This window comes from Falco biarmicus, chromosome 11 (genome assembly GCF_023638135.1).
Source record: "Falco biarmicus isolate bFalBia1 chromosome 11, bFalBia1.pri, whole genome shotgun sequence".
NCBI lineage: Eukaryota > Metazoa > Chordata > Aves > Falconiformes > Falconidae > Falco > Falco biarmicus.
The window spans coordinates 16,229,770-16,255,969 of record NC_079298.1 but is presented as its reverse complement, the minus strand read 5'-3'; the positions used below and the strand labels follow the sequence as shown (position 1 = coordinate 16,255,969).

The 26,200-nt window shown below is 38.2% G+C and overlaps 2 protein-coding genes across 7 annotated transcripts in view; one reads left to right on the top strand and one right to left on the bottom strand.

Annotated features, from left to right (window-relative positions):
* The window catches only part of DNAJB4 (DnaJ heat shock protein family (Hsp40) member B4), a 32,091-nt gene extending 30,257 nt beyond the window's left edge, over positions 1–1,834 (bottom strand). Inside the window, exon 1 of the mRNA XM_056355445.1 lies at positions 1,674–1,834. The gene's annotated coding sequence lies outside the window, so the exon portion shown is untranslated. The remainder of the gene's footprint in view (positions 1–1,673) is intronic.
* A 231-nt stretch (positions 1,835–2,065) lies between these two features.
* The window catches only part of FUBP1 (far upstream element binding protein 1), a 39,850-nt gene continuing 15,715 nt past the window's right edge, over positions 2,066–26,200 (top strand). Inside the window, exons 1-21 of one of the 6 annotated variants that reach the window (XM_056355436.1) lie at positions 2,080–2,287; positions 3,461–3,551; positions 4,503–4,565; positions 5,405–5,443; positions 5,786–5,825; positions 6,647–6,696; positions 6,789–6,860; positions 7,143–7,200; positions 8,883–9,045; positions 9,125–9,223; positions 9,306–9,407; positions 10,048–10,150; positions 10,235–10,335; positions 10,928–11,069; positions 12,224–12,384; positions 13,198–13,352; positions 13,440–13,519; positions 16,430–16,558; positions 17,239–17,313; positions 22,590–22,735; positions 23,116–23,468. In XM_056355436.1, coding sequence (XP_056211411.1) covers positions 2,174–2,287; positions 3,461–3,551; positions 4,503–4,565; positions 5,405–5,443; positions 5,786–5,825; positions 6,647–6,696; positions 6,789–6,860; positions 7,143–7,200; positions 8,883–9,045; positions 9,125–9,223; positions 9,306–9,407; positions 10,048–10,150; positions 10,235–10,335; positions 10,928–11,069; positions 12,224–12,384; positions 13,198–13,352; positions 13,440–13,519; positions 16,430–16,558; positions 17,239–17,313; positions 22,590–22,735; positions 23,116–23,124 — 1,992 coding nt within the window. In that variant the 5' untranslated portion in view covers positions 2,080–2,173 and the 3' untranslated portion in view covers positions 23,125–23,468. Of the gene's footprint in view, positions 2,288–3,460; positions 3,552–4,502; positions 4,566–5,404; positions 5,444–5,785; positions 5,826–6,646; positions 6,697–6,788; positions 6,861–7,142; positions 7,201–8,882; positions 9,046–9,124; positions 9,224–9,305; positions 9,408–10,047; positions 10,151–10,234; positions 10,336–10,927; positions 11,070–12,223; positions 12,385–13,197; positions 13,353–13,439; positions 13,520–16,429; positions 16,559–17,238; positions 17,314–22,589; positions 22,736–23,115; positions 23,469–26,200 lie in introns of those variants that run through there. The other 5 variants (XM_056355440.1, XM_056355437.1, XM_056355435.1 and 2 more) reach the window with 5 other exon arrangements.

Here is a 26,200-nt window from a genome sequence, read left to right as displayed (position 1 = left end):
CCAAATTCTCAGCAACAAAGGAAATGAAAAAAAATAGTTCAAGGTCAAATTATTGTTTAGAAATAGCACAGTCAAGCATAAAAATTAAGTTTCCACTTTCCAAACCTATTTTTGCTTCCCCCTCCACCACTAATACAGCTACATTAATGGAAAGTATATGCTAGTTCTTCTGAACAGGCTTTTTCAGCAGAAGTATCACAGCAGCAAGTTTCACCTACCTCTAATTATACACTGCAATCTGCCTAGAAGCATGGAGGAATTTTAATGTTCTGGAATATATTAATCTTAAAACTCTTTTGAGCTATACTACTTCAAAAGTTTTATAGAAGGGAAAAAAAATCTAGCACACGTTTTCAGCCTCCTTTGCTAGCGTTATCTGGACTGGAGGTGCAGGGTAACCCGACCTCAGCAGCAGCACTGTGTCTTAAGGTCTGCTGGAATGATCCCATTTATAAACAGCCAGAACTGAAGGGACTAAGGAGAAACCAGGAACTCCTTAAGGCAGCATGGAACTACAGGGCTCGCCAAGGCACATTTTCTTCTACAACTTCAACAGTTTCTCACTTACTGCGCGTAGTCCAAAAGTAGGCAAAGTCCAAAACAACCGTCCCTTAATTAAAAGTACTGACAACAGAGAAACAGAGACTCATTTAGGTTGGAAAAGACCTCCTACACTTCATTTAAAAAACAAGTATATTTAAAAAAAAAATATGGAAGAGCCCACAAAGAAGCTACAGATCGACACGTATAAATAAACTCTTAAAAATCTGCAAAGCCTGCCCTCAAAGCAATACAGAAAGTAGTCGTAGTGCTTAGCTCCCCTTCAGTATTATCTAGTCCGTACTGCTATGACAGCTAAGTAGATATTCTATGACCTTATCTAGATGCAAAGCCTTTGCAACAGTTATCCATATTCAGCATGACAGTTCATCCCCACCAGGTCACAGGACCTAAACAGGGCCTAGATTAAAGCATTACTAGCTCCAATTGTTCGTTAAAGCTTGTGCTTGCGCAGCGAAGAAAAAAATCCCCGCAACTGTAAAAACTGTACAGGAACAGCGCCCATTTTCAACTAAGAAATAAACAATCGCGGACGCTGCAGGAAGAGACCAGCGAAGCTCCCCGAAAGGTGCAACGAAAAGGCAGGCCCCGTCCCGCGGGGCGGTGCAGGGCCGAAAAGCCGTTCCGAACGGGCGCCCGAGGGGACGCGGCGGTGACAGGCCAGCCCGGGGCGGGGAGGCGCGGCGCCCGCTCTGCCCCCCGGCTCCGCGGCTCTGCCTCTCCGCGGGGCTCGGCAACAAGCCCGACCAGGCGGCCCTGGGCTCTCCCGCTCCCGTTAAGCCTCCAGCACTAGGCGCCAAGGCTGCTCCCCCGGAAATGGAGCCTGGTTATTTTCCATAGCGGGGACACTGGCAGCGCCAGGCGGCCGCACAACGCCAGGCGCCACGGCACGGCGTTACGGGGAGCCCCTCCACAGGGCACCGCCGCGCTGAGGCGGGAAACAGCCCGGCTGTCTGCTCCGCTCGGGGCTCAGGGCAGTATCCCACCAGCCCAGGAACCAGCCGGGAAGGCACAGAGCCTCCCCAGGCGCAGCCTAGCGCGGGCAGGCGGCCAAGCCGCAGCAGCGCCGGTCGCCCTGGGGCCCCCTCCCATTACCTCCCTCACGCACTCACCCAACTGTCACCGCCTCAGACGCCCCCCGGGCCAAGCTCGCTCCCGGCAGCCTCCGCGCCCCAGGCACAGCTCCCACTCGCGCACCCACGGTCCGAAACCAAGTCACGCGAGATCCGCCCGCAGCGCCGCGAGCAGGGCGCAGCGCTCCCCCGCCCCCGCCTTCCCCTCGTACCACGTGACGCCCCGAGCCCTATCACCGGGCTTCTCTAACCACTCGTACCGCTACGGAAACATCGCGAGCTCGCCGCCCCCTTCCCCACCCCGCCGCAGGGCACGCCCCGGCGCTCGGCCGAAACGCCGCGAGGTTTCTCCGCTGTTCTCCGGCTCCCCGATGAAATCTCGCCCGACATCTCGCGAGGTCACGCCGCTTTCCCTCCCCCCCCCCCCCCCCCCCCCCGAGCACGATGCCGCGCAGGAATGTGAAAGGCTCCCGCCCGCCGCCATTTTCTTTCTTTCTTGGCAGGCAGCGAGTGGGGCAGGAAGCGGTGGCTGAGCGAGTATGGCGGACTATTCCACGGTGCCCCCTCCTGCTTCGGGCGCTCCCGGGGGAGGCGGCGGTGGAGGTGGAGGAGTGAACGATGCCTTTAAAGATGCGCTGCAGAGGGCTAGGCAGGTGTGTGCGTAACGTGGCTCTGTCAAATCAATGGGCGCTCGACTCCGGGGGCCTGGAGGCGGCCGCTGACCAGGCCGCCGTGCCTGAGCCGCGGGAGGAGTCAGCGGGCGGCGCCCTGAGCACGCTGGGCCCCGGGGAGACCTGAGGAGGGGTCCCCTCCGCCAAGATGTGTCTGCCGAGTGGGTGGGGGGGGAGCTTTGTCCCGGCCCCTCGCCCCCCTCCGCGCACGCCGCGGCGAGCGCCCCCGCCGCCCGCTTTCCTTGCGCCGTGAAGGGTTTTTCCGGCCAGTTCCCGGCCGCCTGCGCTCCGCCATCGCCGGCTGGCAGGGCTGGCAGGCCGGGCGGCCGCAGCGCCCCGGCTCGGCCTGCAGCCACTCGCGTCTTCGCGGGGCGGCATGGTGAGGGGAGCGGCGCTGTGGGGCCCCCGGCTGCCGGCCTGCGCGGAGGTGAAATCTCAGCCGGCGGCCAGCGGCGGCTGCCGGGGGCGCGGCGCCTTGCTGGGCCGCTCGGGCGGCCGGGGGGCAAGAGGGCGGGCGGCCCCGCCCGCGGCCCGTATTGTGTTCCCCGAGGCGCCCGCCGTGGCCGCCAGCCTGCTCAGACCGGTTGGGAAGTGCCGCGGCCTGCGGAGTGAAGGCGGCGAGGGCTGGCTTTTAGCGTGTTCTTTAACCCGGAGTTTTATTTGTAGCGTTTGCACCACGGGCGATGTTTTCATTATTTCTCAGGGGGAGTTTTTGCTTTGTCCGGTAATAGCCAGTCGCGGTTATAGCAGTATTTGAAGACCCGGTGTTTTCGGGACTGCAAGGGTTTGGAATAGTTTTAGCGGTCAGGCTGCCTGGGAGATACCGCAGTGTTTCGTGAAGAATGGGTAGAAAAGGAAAAGCCCGTTTCGTACAAAAGTTTTTTGTTGCTTGACGGGTAGTCAAGTGGTTTTTTTCAACCCATGAAGAAATCATAGGAAGCTTTGCTGTTGAAGCATAAGCACAGGTCTCCTTTAAGACGTGAAAATAAAATTCTGTGAGCCGAACTGTTTCTAGCAGCAGTCTCCTATTTACTTGTTTGGGATCGTTTTAATACGCGTTTTGTCTAAATGGCTCAAAACTGTTCAGAAGACCTGCACTATATGAGGCCTGCCTGGATTATTTTTTTCCCCTCACAATTTCTGCCTTTTGTTTAGATTGCAGCAAAAATTGGAGGAGATGCTGGCACATCAATGAATTCAAACGACTACGGTTATGGAGGACAAAAAAGACCTCTTGAGGATGGAGGTATGCATTCGTTGCTGCTGCCTTTATTTTTGTTTGGTATGGCCACGGTGCCAGAAAGATACAGGTGGTTTTTTTTGTTTGTGAGGTTTTTTCCCATAGTATAGCATAAAAACATTTTGTTCCCTTTATAGATCATGACATGCTTTTTCATTTTCAGTTTAATGGGGAAATTTGTTTTAAACCATTGTGCTCTAACCTGAAGTGAATGTAAGCCTGTTCTAAAAAATCTTAAACCTGGTTTAAATGCTCTAAAAGGGAAAATATATGTGGGGGGGGTGGGCAGATAAATCAATGGTTGAGAAACACACAGGTATGTCATTTAAGTCTTATGTTGTTGTGTAGGACTGATTAGTTTGTAAACTACAAGCAGATAAGGAAGTGCTCACTCCTTAAATTTGATGTTTCAAGTAAAAGTATTAATGCATTTCATTGTAAAAGCATAGGACTTTAAAAAAAGACAGGAAAGAAAATTTTCTACCTTGTAGACACTTGCCTAGTCTAATATTTAAGCCAATAGCATGTGTGAACCCTGATAAGATCATACTTGAATCTTCGAACTTGTTGCAGCTTTTTGGATTTGTCTTACACTGCAGTAAAGTTTTCTTCTGAGATGTGTGTGTGTCATCTTCTGTCTCTTACTAAGTAGCCAGTTTGAACTTAACAGGGTTTGATATGGTTAATATACACGAAAAATCCTGGCTAAATTGTGGAAAAAAATCTCTGAGCTTGTTGAAATGTTTTCATAGGTCTCACAAAAGAGCAATGCCTTTTTTTCCTTTAAGAGGATTGAAACTCAGTCTACAGAATGTAACTAAGGCTTTATATCAGGAGTTCTTGTGTCCTGTAATAAAAGGGTTTTTTTCTATTAAAGGTGAGGTTTTTAATATACAAAAATGAGCTAATGATGCTTCAGATGATATATGTAATGTATTCTTTTTATTTTATGTGTAGATGGCTCTTGGACAAGTCCGAGCAGTACAACACACTGGGAGGGAATGCCCTCTCCTTTTAAAGGCAGGAATTTTTATTTATTACCTGTGTTTAGTATGTAAACATGACATAAACTAGTGGATCTTTCTGGATTGACACAAATATTTCTTGGAATATGTGTCTGAGTTTTTGCTGCACATAAATTATGGTGGTTCATATAACCTTTATTTTGGGGTGGGAAGGAAGCATCTGAAGTCTTATCTTTTCAGATACAGGTTGATTATGCCTTTTGTTCCTTTACTGTACAGAAAGGATTTGGATGATAGTGATGTAGTTGCTTTGAATCTGCTTTTTTTTGAAGTTTTATGCTATGAAATGCTTGATATTTGGATAGGAATTTCATATTCGACATCCAGAATTAGATTGCATTGCCATGTGATACTGTTGTATTTTCAGATGTTTGATCTAGATTTGTGGTCATTGTCAGAATTTTTTTTTCTTTAAATCATTGTTGATTTTTGTATGGATTTGGTTTTCTTTTTCTTTTTTTACAATAGAAGCATCATTAGCTTGAGCAATCAACAGAGCTAAACTTTGTTCCTTGTCTTAGTTAAGTTTCAGTGGCTGGGTATCTGAGCAACCTACAGTGTGTTCTGAAAACTGCCTTTTGTTAAACTACTGAATAGATACATGGAAAAACCTAACATCTTTTCAGCTATACTAACCAAGTGCTGAGTGTTCGTGAGACTCTCTTCTTTTATTCAGATGGTCAACTCCCTGAAATTGGAGGAAAAAAAAGAAAGAAAAAGGAAAAAAAAGGAAAGGGGGACTAAAATACACTGGAAAGTTACAATTCACACTAAAAGGTGTAAACATTTCTTGAATTTCTTGGCAGAAAAATTAAAAAAATCTTAATTTTGCAGATCAACCAGATGCTAAGAAAGTTGCTCCTCAGAATGACTGTAAGTAATTTTTACTTTGTTGCCAAAAAAAAACTAAACAAGTGTAACATTGTCAGAACAAGAAACAGTGTTCTGGTAGGTGATAACTTGAATCAGTAAGATCAAAGTAATGGCTGGGGGTTTATGTCTTACTTTCTTGAAGCAGTGTGAGTCTGCTTTGTAAAACTGACAAAGTTGTTAGGAACAGTTGAGAGTCTTTTTAGCTGTTTCTAAATCTCTTGATAACTTCTTAAAAAGTCCACTGAGACAAAAGTTCATACAGTTAAGTTTTATTATCAAAGGAGAAGTTTAGCTGTAAATTAAACCACTTGTTTGAATTTAATTTTAACTATTTATTTATAGCTTTTGGGAATCAGCTACCACCGATGCATCAGCAGCAAAGGTAAGAATTACACAGCCTCTTAAATAGTTTTCCTTTTTACTGAAAGAAAGTAGTTTCAAGAAATTTTTCTGAAAAGGGGGTATCGATGCATAAAGCAATTACTCTGTCTGTGTGATATGTTGAAATTTTAGCTTCACATCCAAAGCCAAACACTTAGAATGCATCTATATTGCTGTCTCAATTCTTTTTCTTCGCAGCCTAGGCTGTGCATCAAGCTTAGTAAAAGGAAAATGTGTTGTTGGTTTTTAGTACCTGAGTGTAGGTAGCATTACCAAAGTTGGAAGGAAGTCTGAAGGGGAAAAGGTTGATGCTATTTTGTAAACAGAAAGGAAAGCTACTGACTTTTGAAAAACCAACCAACAGACTTAGCACAACATATTACAACGTAGCTACATTTGCTACTACTTAGTAGTTTTCTCTGCTTATTTCTTTAAACAACACATCCAACTATCATTCTTATGCATTGGCTGGTTTTGATAGATGAGATGTGAAATTGGTGTATCTTCAGCACACTTTGGATATACAGATGAAACTGAAAATGCTACAGTGGCCTCTGTACGCCACATCTGGTAGTGGAGAGGACTAAGGAAAACTTTGATTCCTATTATACTTGAACATTTTGTGGTTACTTTTGTGTTTCACCAGTTTACTTAGTACTGCGCTTGCATGACTACGTGGTAAAGTTAATGGGATGCAAGTAAGCCAAGGTGATAGAGGGAGCAGTAGCATTCTTTAGTTTAATGGGAGGATATATCTAAATTCAATGCCAGTATGGTCTCTGAATGGCAGTTGTCTTTTGTTTGATTTAACATTCTCTGTAGATCTGTGATGACAGAGGAGTACAAAGTTCCAGATGGAATGGTTGGATTCAGTAAGTAGTATGGATGTGGTGTTGTAGTATAGTGAGGGATGTTAGCAGAAGCTGTTAATATAAATAATTTTTCTGTATTTTCTTTCTTCAAGTAATTGGCAGAGGTGGAGAGCAGATCTCACGCATACAGCAGGAGTCTGGCTGTAAAATACAGATTGCACCTGGTAACTATGTGTGGGGTTTTTTTTCTTTGTTTATTTTGGTGGGGGGTTTTGGTAGAAAGTTCAGAAGGCTGATAACTTGCTTCTAATTGGTTGCATCATTATTTAAGGTATATTTTAATGCTTTGTACTAATTGCAATTGCCACAGTCTAAAGAAACACGTGTTGTGATGCACTGATTTTTCTACTTCAGTGAAGTTCCAGTAGTTTGCATATTATGTTTAATTTAATGATCTCTTTCTGACTTAACACTGCTGATAAATTGGTTTTATTTTATGATTGTAGATAGTGGAGGCCTGCCTGAAAGGTCATGTATGCTAACTGGAACACCAGAGTCTGTTCAGTAAGTAAACCAAATTTTGCGTGTTCGTATGTAACAGCAACACACTTAATTTCTTAGATCTAAATACAGTATCTGGATAGTATGCTTATAATATTATGCATTTTATTCTATTGAAGAGGCAGTCTGGTGACAATTATATGTATATATGAAAAAAAGCCCTGAACCTGCAGTCAGATCTCTCGGCATACCGGAGTTTTAAGACAAAAATATGGAACTTCAACTTTGTCAAGTCCAAATCTTGTTGTAGATAGATGTTAACCATGTGCTGTTATCAGCTTGAGAATGAAATATGTGAATATATACTAAAAAGAAATGTATGCTGAAAAGAAACTCATTATTAACCAGAAATCGGAAGATAACAGGGAAAATGTGGGAAATCAGTAATATGTAACAATAGGAGTTACTATAAAGCCCAGCCCATCAGAGTTCTTAAATGTCTTTGATATAATGAATGTATAAAACAAGGTAACCAAAAGTTACAAAAATTATGTCTATGTAATACCTATCAGCAAAGTAACTTTTCCCTTCCCATGTTTAGGGAAGAGGATGATAGCAATCAAAATGTTTGGGTGGGCTTTTTTTTTAAAAAAAAAAATATTTTGCTGGCACAGAGGTGTTGTAACCACCTGAAGATCAGCTTACCCTGGCTTTGCTAGGAAAGAGCTTAGGTGTAGTGTATTTGTATTACATTACCTCATTTGTGTTAGCTGCTCCCACTTCATGTTTGCAGGTAAGGCCTGCAGCTACATTTTTTCCTTTGGGAAAGTAACGTGGCATTCTCCTCTTATGTTGCAGCCAAGCAGGCTGCTGTTCATGAAGTCATCCCTTTATGGGAATTTTCTAATTATAGTTTATTCTGCTTACATATTAGAGGGAAGAGTTTTTAACTGGTGTTAGTGCTGTAATCATGATTTAACTCACGGCAACTTATTTACATGTGTGGTGAATATATATATACTTGCTTTTGTCCACTGTTGTAACAGTTACAAGTACAAATGTCATTACTTTGCATGCTGAATCAAGCAGCAGCTATCATGGTACGTGGTGTTAAAGCTATAGGTTTATTTTACAGTCTGGGTTGTGTTGCCTTTTTATAAAACTTAACATAAAATAGATCTGCCTTAAGATTGGCTGTTAGTAAAGAAAAATTACTGTCGAATGAGAGGTTACATGAATTACTACTGAAATTAAGCAAAGTTAGAAAAAGCTTTCTGTCTGGTGATTTTTTTTTTTAATATTTTTTTGTTAATACACAAAAAAGGTACATTTTAATGATTCCAAATCTTCTCACTAATGTGGATTTTTTATATATATATATATATTATTTTAAAGGACCAGGTTTCCATCTTCTGTTCTGGATGAAGGTTTAATCAATGTAACAATTCAGGGATGATGGTCATGATTGAGGAGGTAGCTTTTACTTAACACGTGTTTGGTAAAGAACCACCTTTTGTATTCTGACATGGGGGTGTTTTTAGGTTTACTACATTATCTTGCAGTTAGTCCCTTGAGTTACTGTTACAGATTTACTGAGTTTGCCTCATATTTCTTAGTGATAGTAATTATATTTCTTCTGCAGAAACTTTTGAAATCAAAAAGATAAAAATTTCCAAGCAGAAAAGATTGGGCAAGTGATACTTGTGGCAATAAGTGTGTTTATAAATGTATATATTCCTTCACAGATCAGCAAAAAGATTACTTGATCAGATAGTTGAAAAGGGAAGACCTGCACCTGGCTTTCATCATGGTGATGGACCTGGAAATGCAGTCCAAGAAATTATGATTCCAGCAAGTAAAGCAGGATTAGTTATTGGAAAAGGTGGAGAGACAATTAAACAGTTACAGGTATATATGTATCTTCTTTTAAATGTGGCAATACCAAATTTGGATTTGAGTGGGTATTAACCTCCCTTCTGTCAAACAGGAGCGGGCAGGTGTCAAAATGGTCATGATTCAAGACGGTCCACAGAACACTGGTGCAGACAAGCCCCTTAGGATAACTGGAGATCCTTATAAAGTTCAAGTAAGGAGTCTGTCAGAACTCGGAGCATTTTTAATCTATTCTGATGTTGCAGTACCTAAATGAACTTTCCTTTTTCTTTTAGCAAGCCAAGGAAATGGTGCTGGAGTTAATTCGTGATCAAGGTGGCTTTAGAGAGGTGCGCAACGAATATGGGTCAAGAATAGGAGGAAATGAAGGGATAGACGTAAGCATGGTTGAAAAACTTGTTCACTGTATTTTGAGATGTTAACATTAAAATGTTAAGCTGGGTAATACCACTGAGAGCTCTTAACCAGATTCCAAAAGTGATTGTGGCATGTAAGTATTACTTGGTCATTACTGAAATCACGGCTAAATGGTGTGCCGTATTCACTTTACATTACCAGCTGTTCTGAACAGTTTCAGCTAGCTGGGAGTTTTTTATCAAATAAGAAATAAACTTTATGACTAAGTATATAATGTTGTTATAGAAATTGGAGTTTGGCCGTTACAGAAGGATATTTAAGTCCACTTACTATGCAAGTCATGAGCTCTTAACTGTTCATCAGAGGTGAGGCTGAATGTTTCATCTGCTGGAATCCACATTTTAGCCATTTTTGATTGTGAGAAGCATAATATCCACTGGAATTGCTGCCGCTATGAGAACTTGCAGTGCACTGGATCTCTGGTTCTGTTGCTTTCCAGTATTTGCTAGGCTTGTGACTTGATACTAAAAAATTCACGCTTCAAAAAGCCTGAAGTGGCATAGGGCTGTCCCTGGTTTGCCATTCTAATGTGATCCTTTAATTGTGTGAATTTGGTAGGAATATTTGCATCATTGACATCTTGAAATGTTTTTTTTTAAGGTTCCAATACCAAGATTTGCTGTAGGTATTGTTATTGGAAGAAATGGAGAGATGATAAAAAAGATACAGAATGATGCTGGTGTTAGGATCCAATTTAAGCCAGGTTGGTAATATGTCCATAAGTTTCTGTGAATTGAGTGTAAATGTACTGGATTACATATACTGGAATAGTTCATTTTTATTCCAGATGATGGAACAACTCCAGATAGAATAGCCCAAATCACAGGGCCTCCTGACAGATGTCAGCATGCTGCAGAAATTATTACAGATCTCCTTCGAAGTGTTCAGGTTGGGTAATATGTTGTTTACCATCTAACATTAAATCTAAGAATGAATGTGTAACTAAACTTCATGGTTCTATTTGAATCTATTTCAATGTTCAGTCTGGAATATGAATGTTTCCTTTTACAGTTACGGTTTTGCAAGTGTCAAGACAATAATGATAATACTGATTCGAAGTCATGGCAGTTCTTGATCTGGCTGGTTTTAGAGCTGCTTATTCTGTGGTCTTATATTAGTAGCTGATAACGCTGTTACTTTTGGTTGTAATCGGTGTTTAAGAGATGGGTTAAATGCTCTGTTGTGAGATGAGCACCACTGCTGCATTTACACAAGGCAGACAAATTATCTTTGTATGTGTGAAACTTCCTGCTTTTTTTCTATATTCTTCATCTTTCACATGCAGAGCTGTACAGAAGATCTTTTAAAATGTAATTTTGGTCTTCTGGAAGAAAGACTACTTTAACTATCAGAACTATCTGAGTAGTGATTAATTTTTTAATTTTTTTCCTAACAAATGATGTGATGTAACCACTTGGCATTAATAATTTGTTTGCAATAATTTTTATAGAACATGCTGATTTGTTGCTTTTTTTTTTAGGCTGGTAACCCTGGTGGGCCAGGACCTGGTGGTCGAGGAAGGGGTAGAGGCCAAGGCAACTGGAACATGGGGCCTCCGGGTGGATTACAGGAATTCAATTTTATTGTTCCCACGGGCAAAACTGGATTAATCATTGGCAAAGGCAATATATCTTACATATATGTATCTATATGTAGTTTCAGCTTTTCTGTTTGTACAAATAGCTACACTAGAGAGATGTTTCAAGAGAAGGCTTTGCAAATAGTTTCATGTATGGTAGGGCATAGTACGGCTAAATCGTAATACTCCTAATACTCTTTTCAGAATTTCCTCACCAAAACACATACACTGGTAGCTAAAAGTCAAGAACCAAATAACTTGTCTAACCCATTTTTAAAAATAAGTACTGAGTTACATTGGTAGTGTGTGTTAGGTTCTTGGGTGATGTATCTTCTCATTAACTTCCGGTTGACAGTACTTGATTATCCTAGTGTTATTGCATCTGTAACTCACTTTTAAAACAGTTTTCACATACTCCAGTGAAGATCTTTTACTGTGGAATCCTGTAACAATTTCTTGTGTGTGTGTTAAAATAATTCTCAAAGAATTTTTTTTTTCCAAAAAAATAACTAAATGAAACATTTGAGTTATTTTAATCTTTTGTTTGTAGTGTGTTTTCCAGACACAACAAATAGGCTGATGTAGTACAGTTCTTGACCTGGGAAACGGATTTTATTGTTTGGGGTGTTTTTTAAATGTCAAATGATTGTTGTTTTGCAAATTTTGTGCCTACTAATGATACACGTAACTTCTCAGGATACTATAAGAGGAGGAACTAGTTTAGGGAATTTAACTTTCTGGTTTTAGTGCACTACAAAAAATGTGGACTTCACCATCTGGTCAGCTTCTGGGGTTTTTTATCATGTTTGCCTACTACTTTATAGGGAGGTTAGGCTTTAAGGTTGCATTCACGGATAACTGTGGATATCAGTTGTTGTTCATGGCTAATTTTATGTCTTTACATGAATGGAAAAAAAACAGACAACACTGTAGGAATTCTCTGTTCTTTCTGAGTAGCAATACTGTGGTCTTGAATTTAAAAAATAATTTATTTTTACTAGTTCACTGCAATCAAAGCTCTATACTGCAAAGAGGAGGAGGTTTGGTTTTTTTAACTGGTGTTAGAATGTTCTTGTGTGGCTCGTAAGAATAGGTGTCTTTCCACTTTTTTATCTTCAGCATCCGTGACTTTCTCTGATTTGGATCTTGGTATTTTCACTTTAATGCATGTCACAAAAGCTATTTGTTGCATTGTAGGTGGTGAAACTATTAAAAGTATAAGCCAGCAATCTGGTGCTAGAATAGAACTTCAGAGAAATCCTCCACCTAATGCGGATCCAAACATGAAGATGTTTACTATCCGTGGAACACCCCAGCAAATAGATTATGCACGACAACTTATAGAAGAAAAGATTGGAGTGAGTGTATAACTGTATTTTGGTTTACTATGATAATTAAACAGAATAGGAAGCAAGTCTCCTTTGTGGAGACTTTTCTTGCATTTCACTTCCAAATTACTTAATCAGGTAACAAATTGATAATAAATAGTAATCTAGGTTTAAAGTAATGTAAACATAATTTGATATGTACCAAAAGAAGCAGAAACCTGAAACAGAAAGAAACAGTTGCTATCTTCAATGTAATACAGTCTGTTTTTTAATGATGTGTTGTTGAACATGCCCACTTTGTGCGTAATGAAAAATTTGAAAACTTCGAAGATATCCTTGATATTCTTAAAGCTATGAAACTGTTGCTTGGTTTTTCGGTTTCAGTATGTTTTTAGGTGGAGTTCTAATGCAAGTTTATACCCTTTAATTCACTGCACTTTTGTTTGCATGCATATGCATGTAACAAAATTTACTACCCATTTCTTCTACCTGATCTTATACACAGGTTTTTATTTTGAAATACTGATAGTCTTGGTTTAGTTTGTGGTTTTTATTGCGACTTGTGGAAGAAATTCATGTGTATTCGTAAAATTCTTTATTTTCTCAAGAAAGAACTGAAATGCAGCTTTTTAGTTGTTGCTACTACCATGGATGTTTTTAAATCTCTTCTTTAACCAGCCAAAAGCCTAATTAATCTTCAAAAAGACTGTTTTCTCCAGGGAAATGTCTGTATTAAAACAATCAAACCTTTTAGGTTATATTCTAAAGTGTTTATGCTTCTAAACTGCTAAAAAGTACAGAACTTAAAGGATTATTTTCATCTGTGTGCTGCTCTTGTTACAGGGTCCAGTAAATCCATTGGGTCCACCTGTTCCCCATGGACCCCATGGTGTTGTTCCTGGCCCACATGGACCTCCTGGGCCACCAGGTCCTGGTGCTCCCATGGGACCATATAATCCAGCTCCTTATAACCCAGGGCCTCCTGGCCCTGCACCTCAGTAAGTATTGCTTCATCTAACTTCCTTTTTTGTAAGGTGAATCTGGGACTGGCTTTCATTGTGTGTGTACAACATGATCTTTTGTAGTGGTCCCCCAGCTCCATATGCTCCACAAGGATGGGGAAATGCTTATCCACACTGGCAGCCACCAAATCCACCAGATCCAGGTAAGAAATGTCACCTTTGTACTGTAGTGTGTGTATACTTGAGTAGATCAATTTTGTCCTTACCAAGTATATACGCTTCACAGTGTGTTTGTGTTAACACTGGTAAATCTGAAAAAGCTGTTCTTCAGGCTTCTCTTCACTGATTGTCAGTTTATGTATGTTTTACCCTTCCCACATGCTGCTTGTGAGATGCTGAAATTCCGTTACAGTTGGAATATGCTTCTTACTAAACGTTACTGATACTGCATCCCAATTTGATACTTTTTGCAAGATTCTCGGTTAACTGATCTTGTGCAAATCGGTTAATTTTTCTTGCAGTGCATGTTTTTACATTAAGTTCTTTACTGAGGATGTGTTTTAAGTCAATGACCTTGTATTTTGTTCTAGATGATACCCCTTTAAAATCTCAGTGATTCTGACTTTGCAGGTTTTATGCTATTTTATATATTTTTAGCTTTTTTTGACCTATATGAGCATTGCTTTTCATAGTTTGAAACAAACACATTTTGTTTAGTCCTTCTTGAGGGATAAAGCTTCGGTTGAACTGTTTTTTACAGTAAAACTAGTTAGGATTGTGTATTTTGAGCTTTTGCTTACTATAGTTTTGTATTTTCTTCTGAAACCCATCTTTGTAGAATATGTTTCTTCTGTTTGTTTATCTTTGTCAAGACTGGGAGTTTTTGCTTAACTACAACTTCCCAAAGTTGTAGTATCCTGCTTTTCTTTAAGTTACATCCTTTGGTTGGACTAGAGCATATGGGGAAGCAGAACTGCAGTCACAAAAAGCATGGTAAGGCTAGATGCTCGGGTCAGTTCTGCCTCATTTGTTTGAGGTAGACTTTCTTCAGAATTTCAGCCAAAAGATCTCAATTTCATTCTTGTTATAAATGGAATAAATATTTTCTGATAGTGACTGGTCCTGACACAAGCTTTATTAGTGAAAAAAGGGAGGGCTTTGGAGGATGTTAAAAAAACCTACAGAGAATTCTATTCATGTTCAGCTCTTCTATATATCCTTTCTTGGCAAAGAACCATCTCTGGTTTCATTTCCCAGACTTGTATAAAAGGTAGCTCTGCATGCATTCAGTTAATTACTTAAAAATGCTTATTGTCATTATTTATAAATACAGTGATTCAAAGTGACTTGACTTGAAATCTCATCATACCAGAAGTGTCATTTAATCCAAAACCACTGCCAAAATGTTGCAGCCTCTTTCATGCCACCTTTTTTTTTTTTTTTTTTTTTTTTTAATAAAAGTGACTTACCTGCCTAGAGATCTGTAAGGAAAGTGGCACTCATCTTGATGTCATCTTGGTGATGATTTTATAAGCATTTTTCAAATAAGTGTTCCTTTTTAAAACCTGATTACGTTTCCCTATGTGCAGTTGAAGTTGGGTATTTCTTTTGATTAACATTTATTTGATGCATTTTGTGCAGTTTTCCGCTTAGTTGCTCATTTCAGTGTTAATAAATGGGTTATTTTAGTATTTTTTTCAGAGGTGCTTTCTCCAGAACCATGCTTGCCTCTTGTCACGTGAAAGTGGAGCTAGTTACTACAGTCAGATTTCTTTGGAAATTTAATGAATCCTGCTGTGTGCTCTTCTATTCTAAAGAAGTAGCTTCTAAGGGGAAGGAGGGGGGGAACCAAGCAATGGCTTATTTGGTATTTGAAGGTAACCTTAGAATATAGTACGTGCTAGTTTAAATCCACTGTTGTTGATGGAAGTAGTGTAATTTAAAAAGGGAACAGTGTGTTAAAATCGATTTCTGTATGCTGGTACTACTGTGTGCATTTTAAATGGCTACATCCAACTTTAATGCTAGATGAAATACTGCAAGAAATTTGTGGTGGTGTGCATTTCTTCTCCCTGACTGCCTTTTTCAGGGGATTTCATTTTTCTCTTCCATTAGTCACTGCCTTACCTATTTTGGGGAGAGAGGTGGGAATATACTTCCATTCCCGTGTATAATTATTCTAAAGTATCAGTTTTGTCTGTCCTTAACTGAAGTTTTCTTCCGAGTTGGCTGTATTTATTTGCAGATGTTTTTATTCTTAAAGGATGCAAATAATATTAAGGGATGCTGGTTGTGGTATAGAACATTATGTTCTCCAATAGTAGATGTGCAGTTTTTGTGTGTTGCTGATCTGGTAATATAATCAATCTCTGTTATCCAGCAAGAATAAGCCATTCCTAAAGGCTATGTGTGGAAAAACAGATAAATGAGGCTCTAGGAAGCAGCATTGCTGGCCTTCCTAGATGTAGTTAAAAATAAGGAAAGCATGGAAATAGCTGCAGAAGATGCAAATGTTGCTGCTATTTGTTATACTAAAAAATTGTAAGTAAACAGTGATGCTTTGTAGCCATGTATGGGGATTCAGGTTCTTTAAAATACATGTGTTTCTGTATTCTACCGTTACCTTAAAGTTTAACTGACAAGCGTTGCAAGTACATAGTAAGATATTTATTCTTCTATTTCAGAAATACGTATTTGGCATGCCTCCTTCACCTGTACCAGTGTCACTAGTGTGAGGTTATAACAAAAGTAAAACCACTGAAATTGTTTGGTGCTAGAATGATTCATTGTTGCTACTGTTTAGTAACGTGACTGTTTAAGTAAACTTGAAAATCTGTTTCTTTTTGTCACATTTAAAAATTGGTAAATGGCATTGTGGTAAGGGTTCTAGAATGATATTCTCATCAGCTCAATGGAAGTATACTTTGTACAGTGCACTTGTCTGAAACCTGATTGAAAGTTTGTGCTGGGAAGGAAAGATACTTAGAGGGTGTACATGGTTATTTGCTTTAGATTTTTCCTTGGAGAAAAATATAAGTGCTTAGAACACAGTTAATTGAGGACAGCATTCTGTTCATAGTACTTCTATAAACACTTCTGTTTTGTTTCTATAGGTAAGCCAGGAACAGATCCCAATTCAGCAGCGTGGGCAGCTTATTATGCTCACTACTATCAGCAGCAAGCACAGCCACCACCTGCAGCCCCTCCTGGTGGACCAGCTACAACCCAAACTAATGGACAAGGTAGCTATCCAATAAAAATTCAAAGTAAAACTTAACAAAGAAAAAGTTATAAATTTCTCATTGCTGGTGGTGGGGATGCCCCATTTTTTTGTTGTTGTTGTTGTCTTCATATATTGGGTAAATTTTTAAAGCAGCTAGTTTTCTTGGTAAAATATTGCTTACAGCCTTTAACATTGCTTTTCCTAATTTCAGTAGTAATAAGGGTAAATTATTTGTCATATACACCACAGAGAATTTTGCTTCAATGTGGGCTGATTTAATTAACATCTACATAGTGCAGTCATAAGTAAAAATAAAATGAGCCAAATTGTTGACTGTCGTTTGCTTAAACAGTTGCATCACTGCTAGTGGTTTTAGGGCAATTGTAGTTGTATTTGTATAATTGTTGTGCCTGGATCATGCTTACCACTTAAATTTAGGTAGTATTTTGTACTGTGAGTGGTAGTGGTGTGCATTTATAGGATCTTGAAAACATGATAAACATTTATTTGTTTCTTCATGGTGTCTTTTAGTAATAGTTTATATTTGTAGTACCTTCTACCACAGAGGTTTATAGTGTCAGATTGAGTGATGTCATTTGGGATTGTTGCTGAAAAATTAATTTGATTTTTTGTAAATTGTTCTGTGTATGAAACTAAAAAACCTGTAGTTATATTTTGACTATTTTTAATACAATTCAGGAGATCAGCCAAATCCAGCACCAGCAGGGCAGGTTGACTATACCAAGGCCTGGGAGGAGTACTACAAAAAAATGGGTACGTGTGTAGGCTTTTCTGTTGTTCCATAGTAGAATGTTTTAGGAGACTTGGCATATCTCAATATCTCATTTGGTGAGATGGGGTTTTTACCCCCCAAAAAATAAAAATGCATAATCTATGTGTCTTCTGAACCATTTACTGCTAAAGGCCCTGAACTCTGCAGAAAAACAAACTTTAAAAATTGTGTATAAGGCATTTACTTGTACTCATGCTAGTAATCAGCTTTGCAAAAATACCTCATACTCAATATATCTGGTCATCGGGAAACAACATCTTCTAAATATTTTAGTCTGAGTATTTCTGAAGTATATTTTTAAAGTATCTTTAGTAAGTTCTAGAGTTCAGCTTCGATCTGCTTTACGAAGCTGTGTTGTTCAATATTTGTTTCATAATGCTCTTAAGATTACTTTTTTTTCTTACAACTTGCTTTTGGTGTTCCAAGTTATTAAAGCATCGTAACTAGCTTTCAGTTATACCACACCCTTTTTTAAATAGTATTTGCTTTGCAGCACTTAAGAACTGTGTTTAAACTGCAGGTTATACGTTGTTGCTAGCTTTTTCAAAATACTTTGCTTGAGCTGACTTACCAAACTGAAATGTATTTGCTTGTTAAGTTGATGGCTTCATCCTTTCCTGAATAAGGAGAGAATATGTTGTCTTGACACACTGGCAGAAGGTGCCTGTATCTTTTAAATCACAGTAATGTCTTGCCAGGACAGTGTTTTGTCCACAGTGTTCTCCCATGGATATTATAGTTGATTTAAATGAGTATACTGAGGACTAGTGGGCTTCTTGCTTTCTCTGGTATCTGTTTGACCAGACATATAGCAGCATCCAGTTTGTATTTTTTGTTGGTTGGTGTGGGTGGGAGTGTTTGGTCAGGTTTTTTCCCCTCTTCCAACTGCATCCTGTTTTCTTCATGGAATATTAAAAAGCATTTGGAGTTAAGATGAATAGCATATTTAATTTCTTAATCTTATCAGCCTTCTACCAGGTTGATCTCAAATTATTTGCCAAGACATCATTACCTTTACTCTTCTTCATTTTGGCACAGCATAAGTGATGAAATGAAACAGAAAATATATAATAATGATTTACTTCAAGGATTGTGTATCAGACTAAGAAAATTGCAACAGCATGTCAAACACACGATTTTTAAGATGCTGATAGGCCTTCCAATTTATCCTCTTCATGTTTCATGTAACTACTTGTTTTCAGTTTACTGTCTCTGTTAGTTCAGCTACCATTCTTCAGTGCAAAATTGTAGAGGGTTTTCACTGCCTTTTTAAGAATAATGCAATTTGTTTGCAGGGACTTTGCTGTCTTTCTAATTTTCTGTCTCTGGGAAGCAAAGTCTGGCTTGCACTACTTTTTGTATTTGCTCTGACTAAATAATAGCTATTTATAAGGTGTCAGGATAGAGTTTCTGGGAGCAAGTTCAAGAGTGTGAACCCAAAAAAAAAAAACATTGGGAGATGTCAGGATTGCTCTTAAAATGCAAAATTACAAAAAAAAAAAAAAGATAAAAATCAAGTAAGAAGAAAAAGAAAAGGGAAGTTCTGATATTCATTCCTTTTTCTAGTTCAAATCCAGTTCTTCGCCTGCAGGAGAACTGTTGATGTCTGGACCTGTATAATTTGACTGTGTAAATCACGAGAACTTTTTGCTTCTACAGAAGATCCACTTAGAAAAGAACTGACCAAGTGAGGCTGAAGAGCAGAGAATTCACTTGGAGTTGATTTAGTGCTAAATGAGGTGGTTTTTCCCAACCTCCTTAACAACATTAGAAAGTAGTAGAAGATCAGATGAATACTAAGGCTGTCCATCAACAAGTTATTGTGGTCTCCAGGTGTTCAAATACAGCTACTACTGTTCATGCTTCGTACAGTAATGTAATGCTTCTGTTCCCATTAACTTGTGCAAAAGGGGAAAGGTAGGAATTGCAAGTCACTCATTCTGACTTTTTTTCAGATTTTTCACAGCACAGATGATTGCACAAACAGCTGTGTTACAGAGCTGAACTGAAACTTGGGACTTGCTGAGCCCAAGCAGTTTTATTTTTACTGCTGAAGAAAACTACTTTGATAATCTGTGGCAAGCTTACAAGGGTGACAGTACTGAGCTGAATAAATGTGATACTGCAGTTGGTGCTCTGGATTTTCTCACACATTGTTAACTATGAGTGCACTGAAAAATTGCGTGGTCTGAAAACTAAAGGACAATCCTCAGTATTCCCATCAAAACCATAATACTGTATTCCAAACTGGCTTCCTACTGGTGCGATATGACTTGGCATATTATCACAGAGAACATTTCCCGATTTTTTTTTTATTATTTTTTTTTTTCAGTGTATAGAACAGTCACTTGAAAATAACGTGTTTTCCAACTTGCAAATAATAGTGGCAAAGTCAGTCTCCCTTTTCAGACTTGTTTTGGTCAGGGGCTGTGGCTTTAAGTAGCAAATACCATTAAAAATAAGACCAAAAAGCTAGTAAAATACTCCTGCACACTGGTACGTTACTGTACATGGATCTTGTAGGTGACCAGACCATCTTATTTGCTGGGTACCCTACTTTGTAAAGACAGAAAACTTGTTTTAAATGTCCCTTGAATATTACCAGTTAACAAGACAGTTTAGCTTTTGAAGACATATAGATGCTGTTATCTTGCATTGGCAACAGAGTCTTTTTATGTTTATTTTTACCAACAAGAGCTGAAATAAAGATTTGCATAACTGGGCCCTAAAAATCTCCCAAGGGTAGGGGTTCCTTCTAAACATGAAGTCATATCTTAGTAAATTATTTTTACGTAACCATAGGAGTTTGTAAATTGATAATTTGAAATCAGGTAATATATTGCGGTCTTGATTTATACGTAAGGAATTCCATAATAAATATTGGAACTGTTCTTTAAGGATTCCTCAGCTTTGTAATGAGAAAAAGGACAAAGAACAGTTTTCTCTTACTAGAATCACCATTGATAATTTGAGTAGTGGAAGAACTGTATAAAAATATGGCGTTCTCTTTCTTAGCCTTCCTGAATGAGGAGGTATTCTGTGTTTCTTGTATTTCCTTTGTTTATACGTAGTTTATCAATCTTGTTAGTGTTCCAGTTGAATCTGGATATCGATGAGCATGTAGCGTTTCATGCAGTTCTGTACACTGAAAGGAAGTTTTGACTAAACTGCTGAATTCCATGTGTAGGTTCAGAATTACTTGCAGTACTTAGTAAGGGAATGACGCAGCTGAAATACTTTGAATTTTTACTAACATGTTTCAGGACAGAAGTCCAGTTTGACATCTTTCAGTAGATGTTAAACTTCCTATATTTGATTTATCATTTGAATTTCAACACTGCCTTGGGATAGCTGGCTGAATGTCAGAATAATCTTGGGTTATAATGCACAAAAAAATGCCCTAGCTCTTCCACTCAGCTGTACTGACAGCTATAATACAGCTAAATAATTTGGAAGTAGAATTAGTATCTCATAAATTAATAGCAAACTTGCAAAAAGTGTATCCTGGGATAATTTGTAACCATACTAAAAGTCATTTTGGTTAAACTAATTGATCAGAAGTGTAAATTCAGCTTTTAAGATTAGAAGACATTTAAGTAAGTTTATCTAGGAAAAACAATTGCTTTACTGTATAACACAAAAAGCGATGGAGAGGTTCTTTTTAATGTATCTCCAGTGTAAGTGGAAAAACTATCTAAGTTGTATAGAGGGTTGGAAGGTGAACGATTGTATTTTGAAGAAGTCTAGGATAGTGCTTTGCCAAATGTTCAGATTCTCTGCTCACACTTAATGTTTTTGAGAGCATTGGGAGATTATGTACGTAAGAGGAGTGTGGATAGCTAATACTCTTTGTGTGGATTTTCTGTGTTAAATAAAGTATTTGACAAACAAAACCAACCTTCCATCTGATCCCCTAGACAGTTCATTAGAATCTTTAATACTCATGTTCCCCAGAAGGTTGTGCAGTGGTCTTGTATCCAAATAAAAGGTGAGGTGGTTTCAAGTAGGATTGAAAGCTTTTAAGCCCTCACCGTGTAGAAGCTGCCCCTTTTTTGTGATAGCAGAACAGAAAATCAGGCGCATGTGGAATTGTACAGGGCGTAGGCTTGTATTTTGCTTGGATTTTTTTGGTATGGTATGATTGGATGTGCTGGTTTGTTTTGGTTTTTTTTCTCTAGGATACTAGAATCTTGGAAGAGTGATAGTTTTTTGATAGTGTTATAATTCTGACTGTAAAACTTTAATTTGAGAAAATAACTCTTAATGTAGATCATAATGTATCACAGTAGTATTGTTTCTGTTTTGGAAGTTCAAGAAACTTGAAGCACTTCATATAAAACTCTTCTGTCTGGATGCATGCAGGTATGAGGACAGATGACTGGATAGAGGATAGAGTGTTGTTCTGCTGTGATAGGAACATTCTGCTGTGATAACTGCAAAAATACCTTTCACATAAGATTGTGAAGATGATAGTGATAATAAGTGGAGTGTTTGTTTCTGAAATAAGAGAAGGGGAAAAAGAAGCTGTCTGTCACAAACCTTTGGAAGAACAGCATGACTGAGGTCCTACAAAGTTGGCTGTAATTATTTTTTTTTATATACACTAAAGATTCCTTGTGTGTTAGTCTATCACCTTTCTAGAGTTTTTAAGCTGCAAGTTGATTTTCTTGGAAAGACTGGTTGTTCCCGGCTGTAAATCTGGGAGTGTGTGTACACACATGTATATACATGCTGTTTTTTCTAGAGGAGTGGAACTTAAGCAGAAGTTGAAAGGAGAGGTTTCAGCACTCTGTTCTGTGGTGGAGTAAATGTTGACAGAAATCATGCTGGTTTTGAAAAATGTAATCTGCAGTAGCCTAGCAACTATATTAAGGAGGCCAGAACTGGGAGAGAGATAAAGTCAGTCAGTCTAGGTGGAGTACAAGAAGTAATCTTGCTTGTTGACCTGTGTTTTAAATTTAAGTGATACCGGTTGTTAGGTCAGTTTAGGTCAGCAGGCTTTGAAGACTTTTGCTCTGGAACATAATTCAAGAGGTGGAAAAAACATTCTTTGTGGTTCCTCAGTTTTGTGTTACATGGGAATTATTACATTAAAATAATAGTATAAGTGGTTAGGTAAAAAAAGCAGCCACAAGATTATTCAACAGCTTTGTTAGGGATACTGCAAGAAGCTAGGTGAGTTTCTTAGGCAGTGCGATTTTGAAATTTTCTCATTTCTATTGCAACAACAAAGCTGTGTAATTCTAATTACTTGTAGGTCAAGCAGTTCCTGCCCCTGCTGGGGCTCCGCCAGGTGGTCAGCCGGATTACAGTGCAGCATGGGCTGAGTACTACAGGCAGCAGGCAGCATATTATGCCCAGACAAGTCCACAGGGAATGCCACAACATCCTCCGGCACCACAGGTATAAAGTTTAAGTGATTTTTGGCTGGCTTCCATTTCAGTGGTTACAGATAGTTTTTTTGCATGTCTCCTGCCTTCTTACCTTTGGAGTATGCATCTTTTTTCTAGCGAAATAACTATCACAATAATTAATAGATGACTTTGTTTACCTGATAACTTGAGTTCTGTTATCTATCCATATGTTTGGTGATTATGGTTTTTTTAAAAAAAAAAACAAAAACAAAAAACTTTCTCCTCCCAGGGTTTTGAAAACCATGCAAGAAGCCACCACCATTTACATTAACCAATTTTTCTTTCTTAAAGGCTTCACTCCTGAGTTAGCTCGGTTTAAAGGATTTTCTTTAACTTTTTGTGTATCTCTTATGTATCTCTTCTGCACAGGGCCAATAATAAGAAGTGGACAATACAGTATTTGCTTCATTGTGTGGGGGAAAAAACCTTTGTTAAATGTATGGATGCAGACGCCTTGATGAAGATCTTAATTTTGTTTGGTTAAAAAAAATAGTGTTTTTGAAAATGTACAAAATATCTATCACTACTGATAGGAGGTAATATTTCTGTGTAGAAATGAAAAATGGTTTGTTTTTAGTATTAGTGTAGATGTACACATTCCAGCAAATGTATTTGCAATTATGTGGTCAATGCTTTGTGATATAAATGTACTTTTTCAATGTATACTTTATCACTTTTAAAATGCTTGTTTTGTGCTTTACAATAAATAATATGAAACCTCCTGTGTCGGTAAGTTGGATATGTGGGTATGTAAAGAATTATAGGAATGATTTACAACGCTGAATCAAGGTACCTGTACACAAATGAGACTTTTTTTTTTTTCCCCCATGAAACCTTGTTGAGTTTAAAAACTTGTCGTTAGCATGTTTTTCCCCTCTTGCAGAATAGTTGTAGATGGAGGATCTCTTTCATTCATTGTATTTTGCTGCCTAGCACCAGTAATCTTGATACCTTAATTTTCTTTCTATTTGATTAAAACTGCATGTGTTTAAGAAGGTGATCTTTTGGCATACTTCCATTGCATTAACAGTGAAATTTCCTTTTACGTGACCACTGTTTCAGACCTGTGCAGCTGCTATAACAGATAACTTTTGTTCTTAATTGAGTACTTCAAAACTGTTCCTGTGTAACTTCTTTATGGATTTTTTCAGACTAGTCCTAAGACTTATTTTAAGTGTAATGTGCTTAAGCCTTCAGTTTAAAGTAGTCCACTTCAAAATTTAGTGTAGAAAAGTTTGATGTGGTATGCATAGTAGTTACAAAAATTGCATCTGTCCTTAAAACGCTGTTTTGTTTGAGTGGTGGGGAGTGGTTGAGAACTTCCTGTAGAGCAGATAACTTCTGGTTTTGTAAATACTCAAGTATTTGAATCAATTGATTATTTTTTTATATATATACTTGAAACTTCTTATTGCTCTAATGCTCATACTAAAAATCTGATTCTCTTGAAATCCTGTGTTTGCTCTTTGCATATTTATTGGCTCTTTGCATATATTAGACTACATGCAATACAGTCTGTCTTGCCATTGTCTGTTGAAGTGCAGGTTTGATCCAGCCAGTATAGAACTAGCTCTATAGGGGTGAGGAGGACTGTGCTGTGTATCATCCTTGATTGTTCCTTCAAGGAGCATTGCACTGTAAGTACATCAGAATGACAAATTGATGAACTGCAACAGTATCTTTTTGTCAATGTTCCACATAATGAAAATGCCGTACTTGTGTGACTATTATGTTGGAATACAGTGCTGGTATCTTAGGAAATCATAATTGCTTCTTAATTCAGAAACATAGGTTTGCATATACTTATACATACACATAATATGATTTTTTCGGTAAGTATTCCTGAAACGTTTAGCAATAGCTAAAGAAAATCATGTTTCTGTTTATCTGAGTAATAGTTCTTTTCATTAGTACTCCTGAGACAGCTGTATCAGTGTTTTAAAGTGTGCATATCGTAACATTGAAGTCTTTGGAACCACTTGTTAGACAGAAGTTGTCTTTGTCTTCAGATAGTTTGCAGTTATGTAGTGATGTAGGTATGTTTTAAATAATTCTATAACTGTTATTTGCTTTATCTTTTGGGACACCGTATTGTTGCTTTGAGAATAAATTTTTTAGGGTGGCTGCACAGAGGAGTAAAAGGTTAAGGCTTGAAAACTGAAGTAGTTTATTCAGGTAATTAGCAATGTATGTTATTGTGCTGTAGAAATAGAAGGAATTATTTTTATCCCTTTTAAAATTAGGAATTATTCTGGTAGCTTAAAGGCTAGGACAGTGTTTGCTGTCTTTAGTGTAGGGTATGAAGTTTAATAGTTCAGATATTTTGCATGGTATTTGTAGATAACCTTATAGAATGGTGCATTTATTATGTACTAAACTGAGCAAAATTAAAGTCACTGGATTCTTTATCATTCACAAAATGGAGGCTGTTGATTTTGATTCATTTAAAGTATAAAATCTTTATTAATTGCAAACAGTGCAATTATTTATACTTCACAGTGCCTTCCCAGACCTTCCACCTTAGGTTCTGCTGCAAAAAAGCAACAGGTAAGCACAACCTAAGGAAGTATATAAATTAATATATTTCAGTACATTAATGTTGTCCCTGTGAGATCTTTGTGGTTGTGTATTGAAAAGCAATCTGCTGCTTCCCCAAATGCATTGTTATTCACGGTTCCATTTCAGTGGAAAGTCTTTAAGTTTTTAAACAACTGTTTATATTTCTAGGTAAACATGTATTTTCTTTCTTTTTTCTTTTTTTTTTTAAGAACAGATGAGTAGATTGCAGTAATTACACTTGATCAGAATAAGTGATTTTTATTATTTTTCTTCATAGCTAATTGTTGCAATTTAAAGAATCAAAACCTTTTAAATATGCAGGAATTACTTTGGTTAGAAACGTCAACAGCCTTCACAAATGTTTTTTTATAATAGGGCACTATTCCTACTTAAACCCATGAGACCTAAATATAAAGAATATGACTTCTTGTTGTTATCACTGAACTTGATAACTTGTCTTACAGTTACAGTCTGTTAGTGGAATTTTTAGATAACTAACTTTGCTGATTCCTACTTGACCTGGTAGGAAGAAATTCTGGAATTTCAGAGATTAGTATGTTTTAACTGAAAAAGCATGTGCACCAATTAAATGTTAACAGTACAGCAAATAATATTTTATCTATATAGCAGTCAGTGTATCCTGTTTTCTTGATACTTTAACTGAATTGCTGTATATTTTGATAGTTTAAAATGTTTGTATGTCTTATAGATGGTCTGGTACAGGTTTTTGTTTCAGGTTTTTGTTGGGGTTTTTTTGCTTAACATAAAGCAGCATCTATTTGATTTTTGTTGATTATTCTGTTTCTAAAATGTGCTGCTCCTCTTTCAAAAGTCCTGCTTATCTGTACATCAAAGAAAAATATTCAAAAATACTGCCTTCATTTTCACACACAGT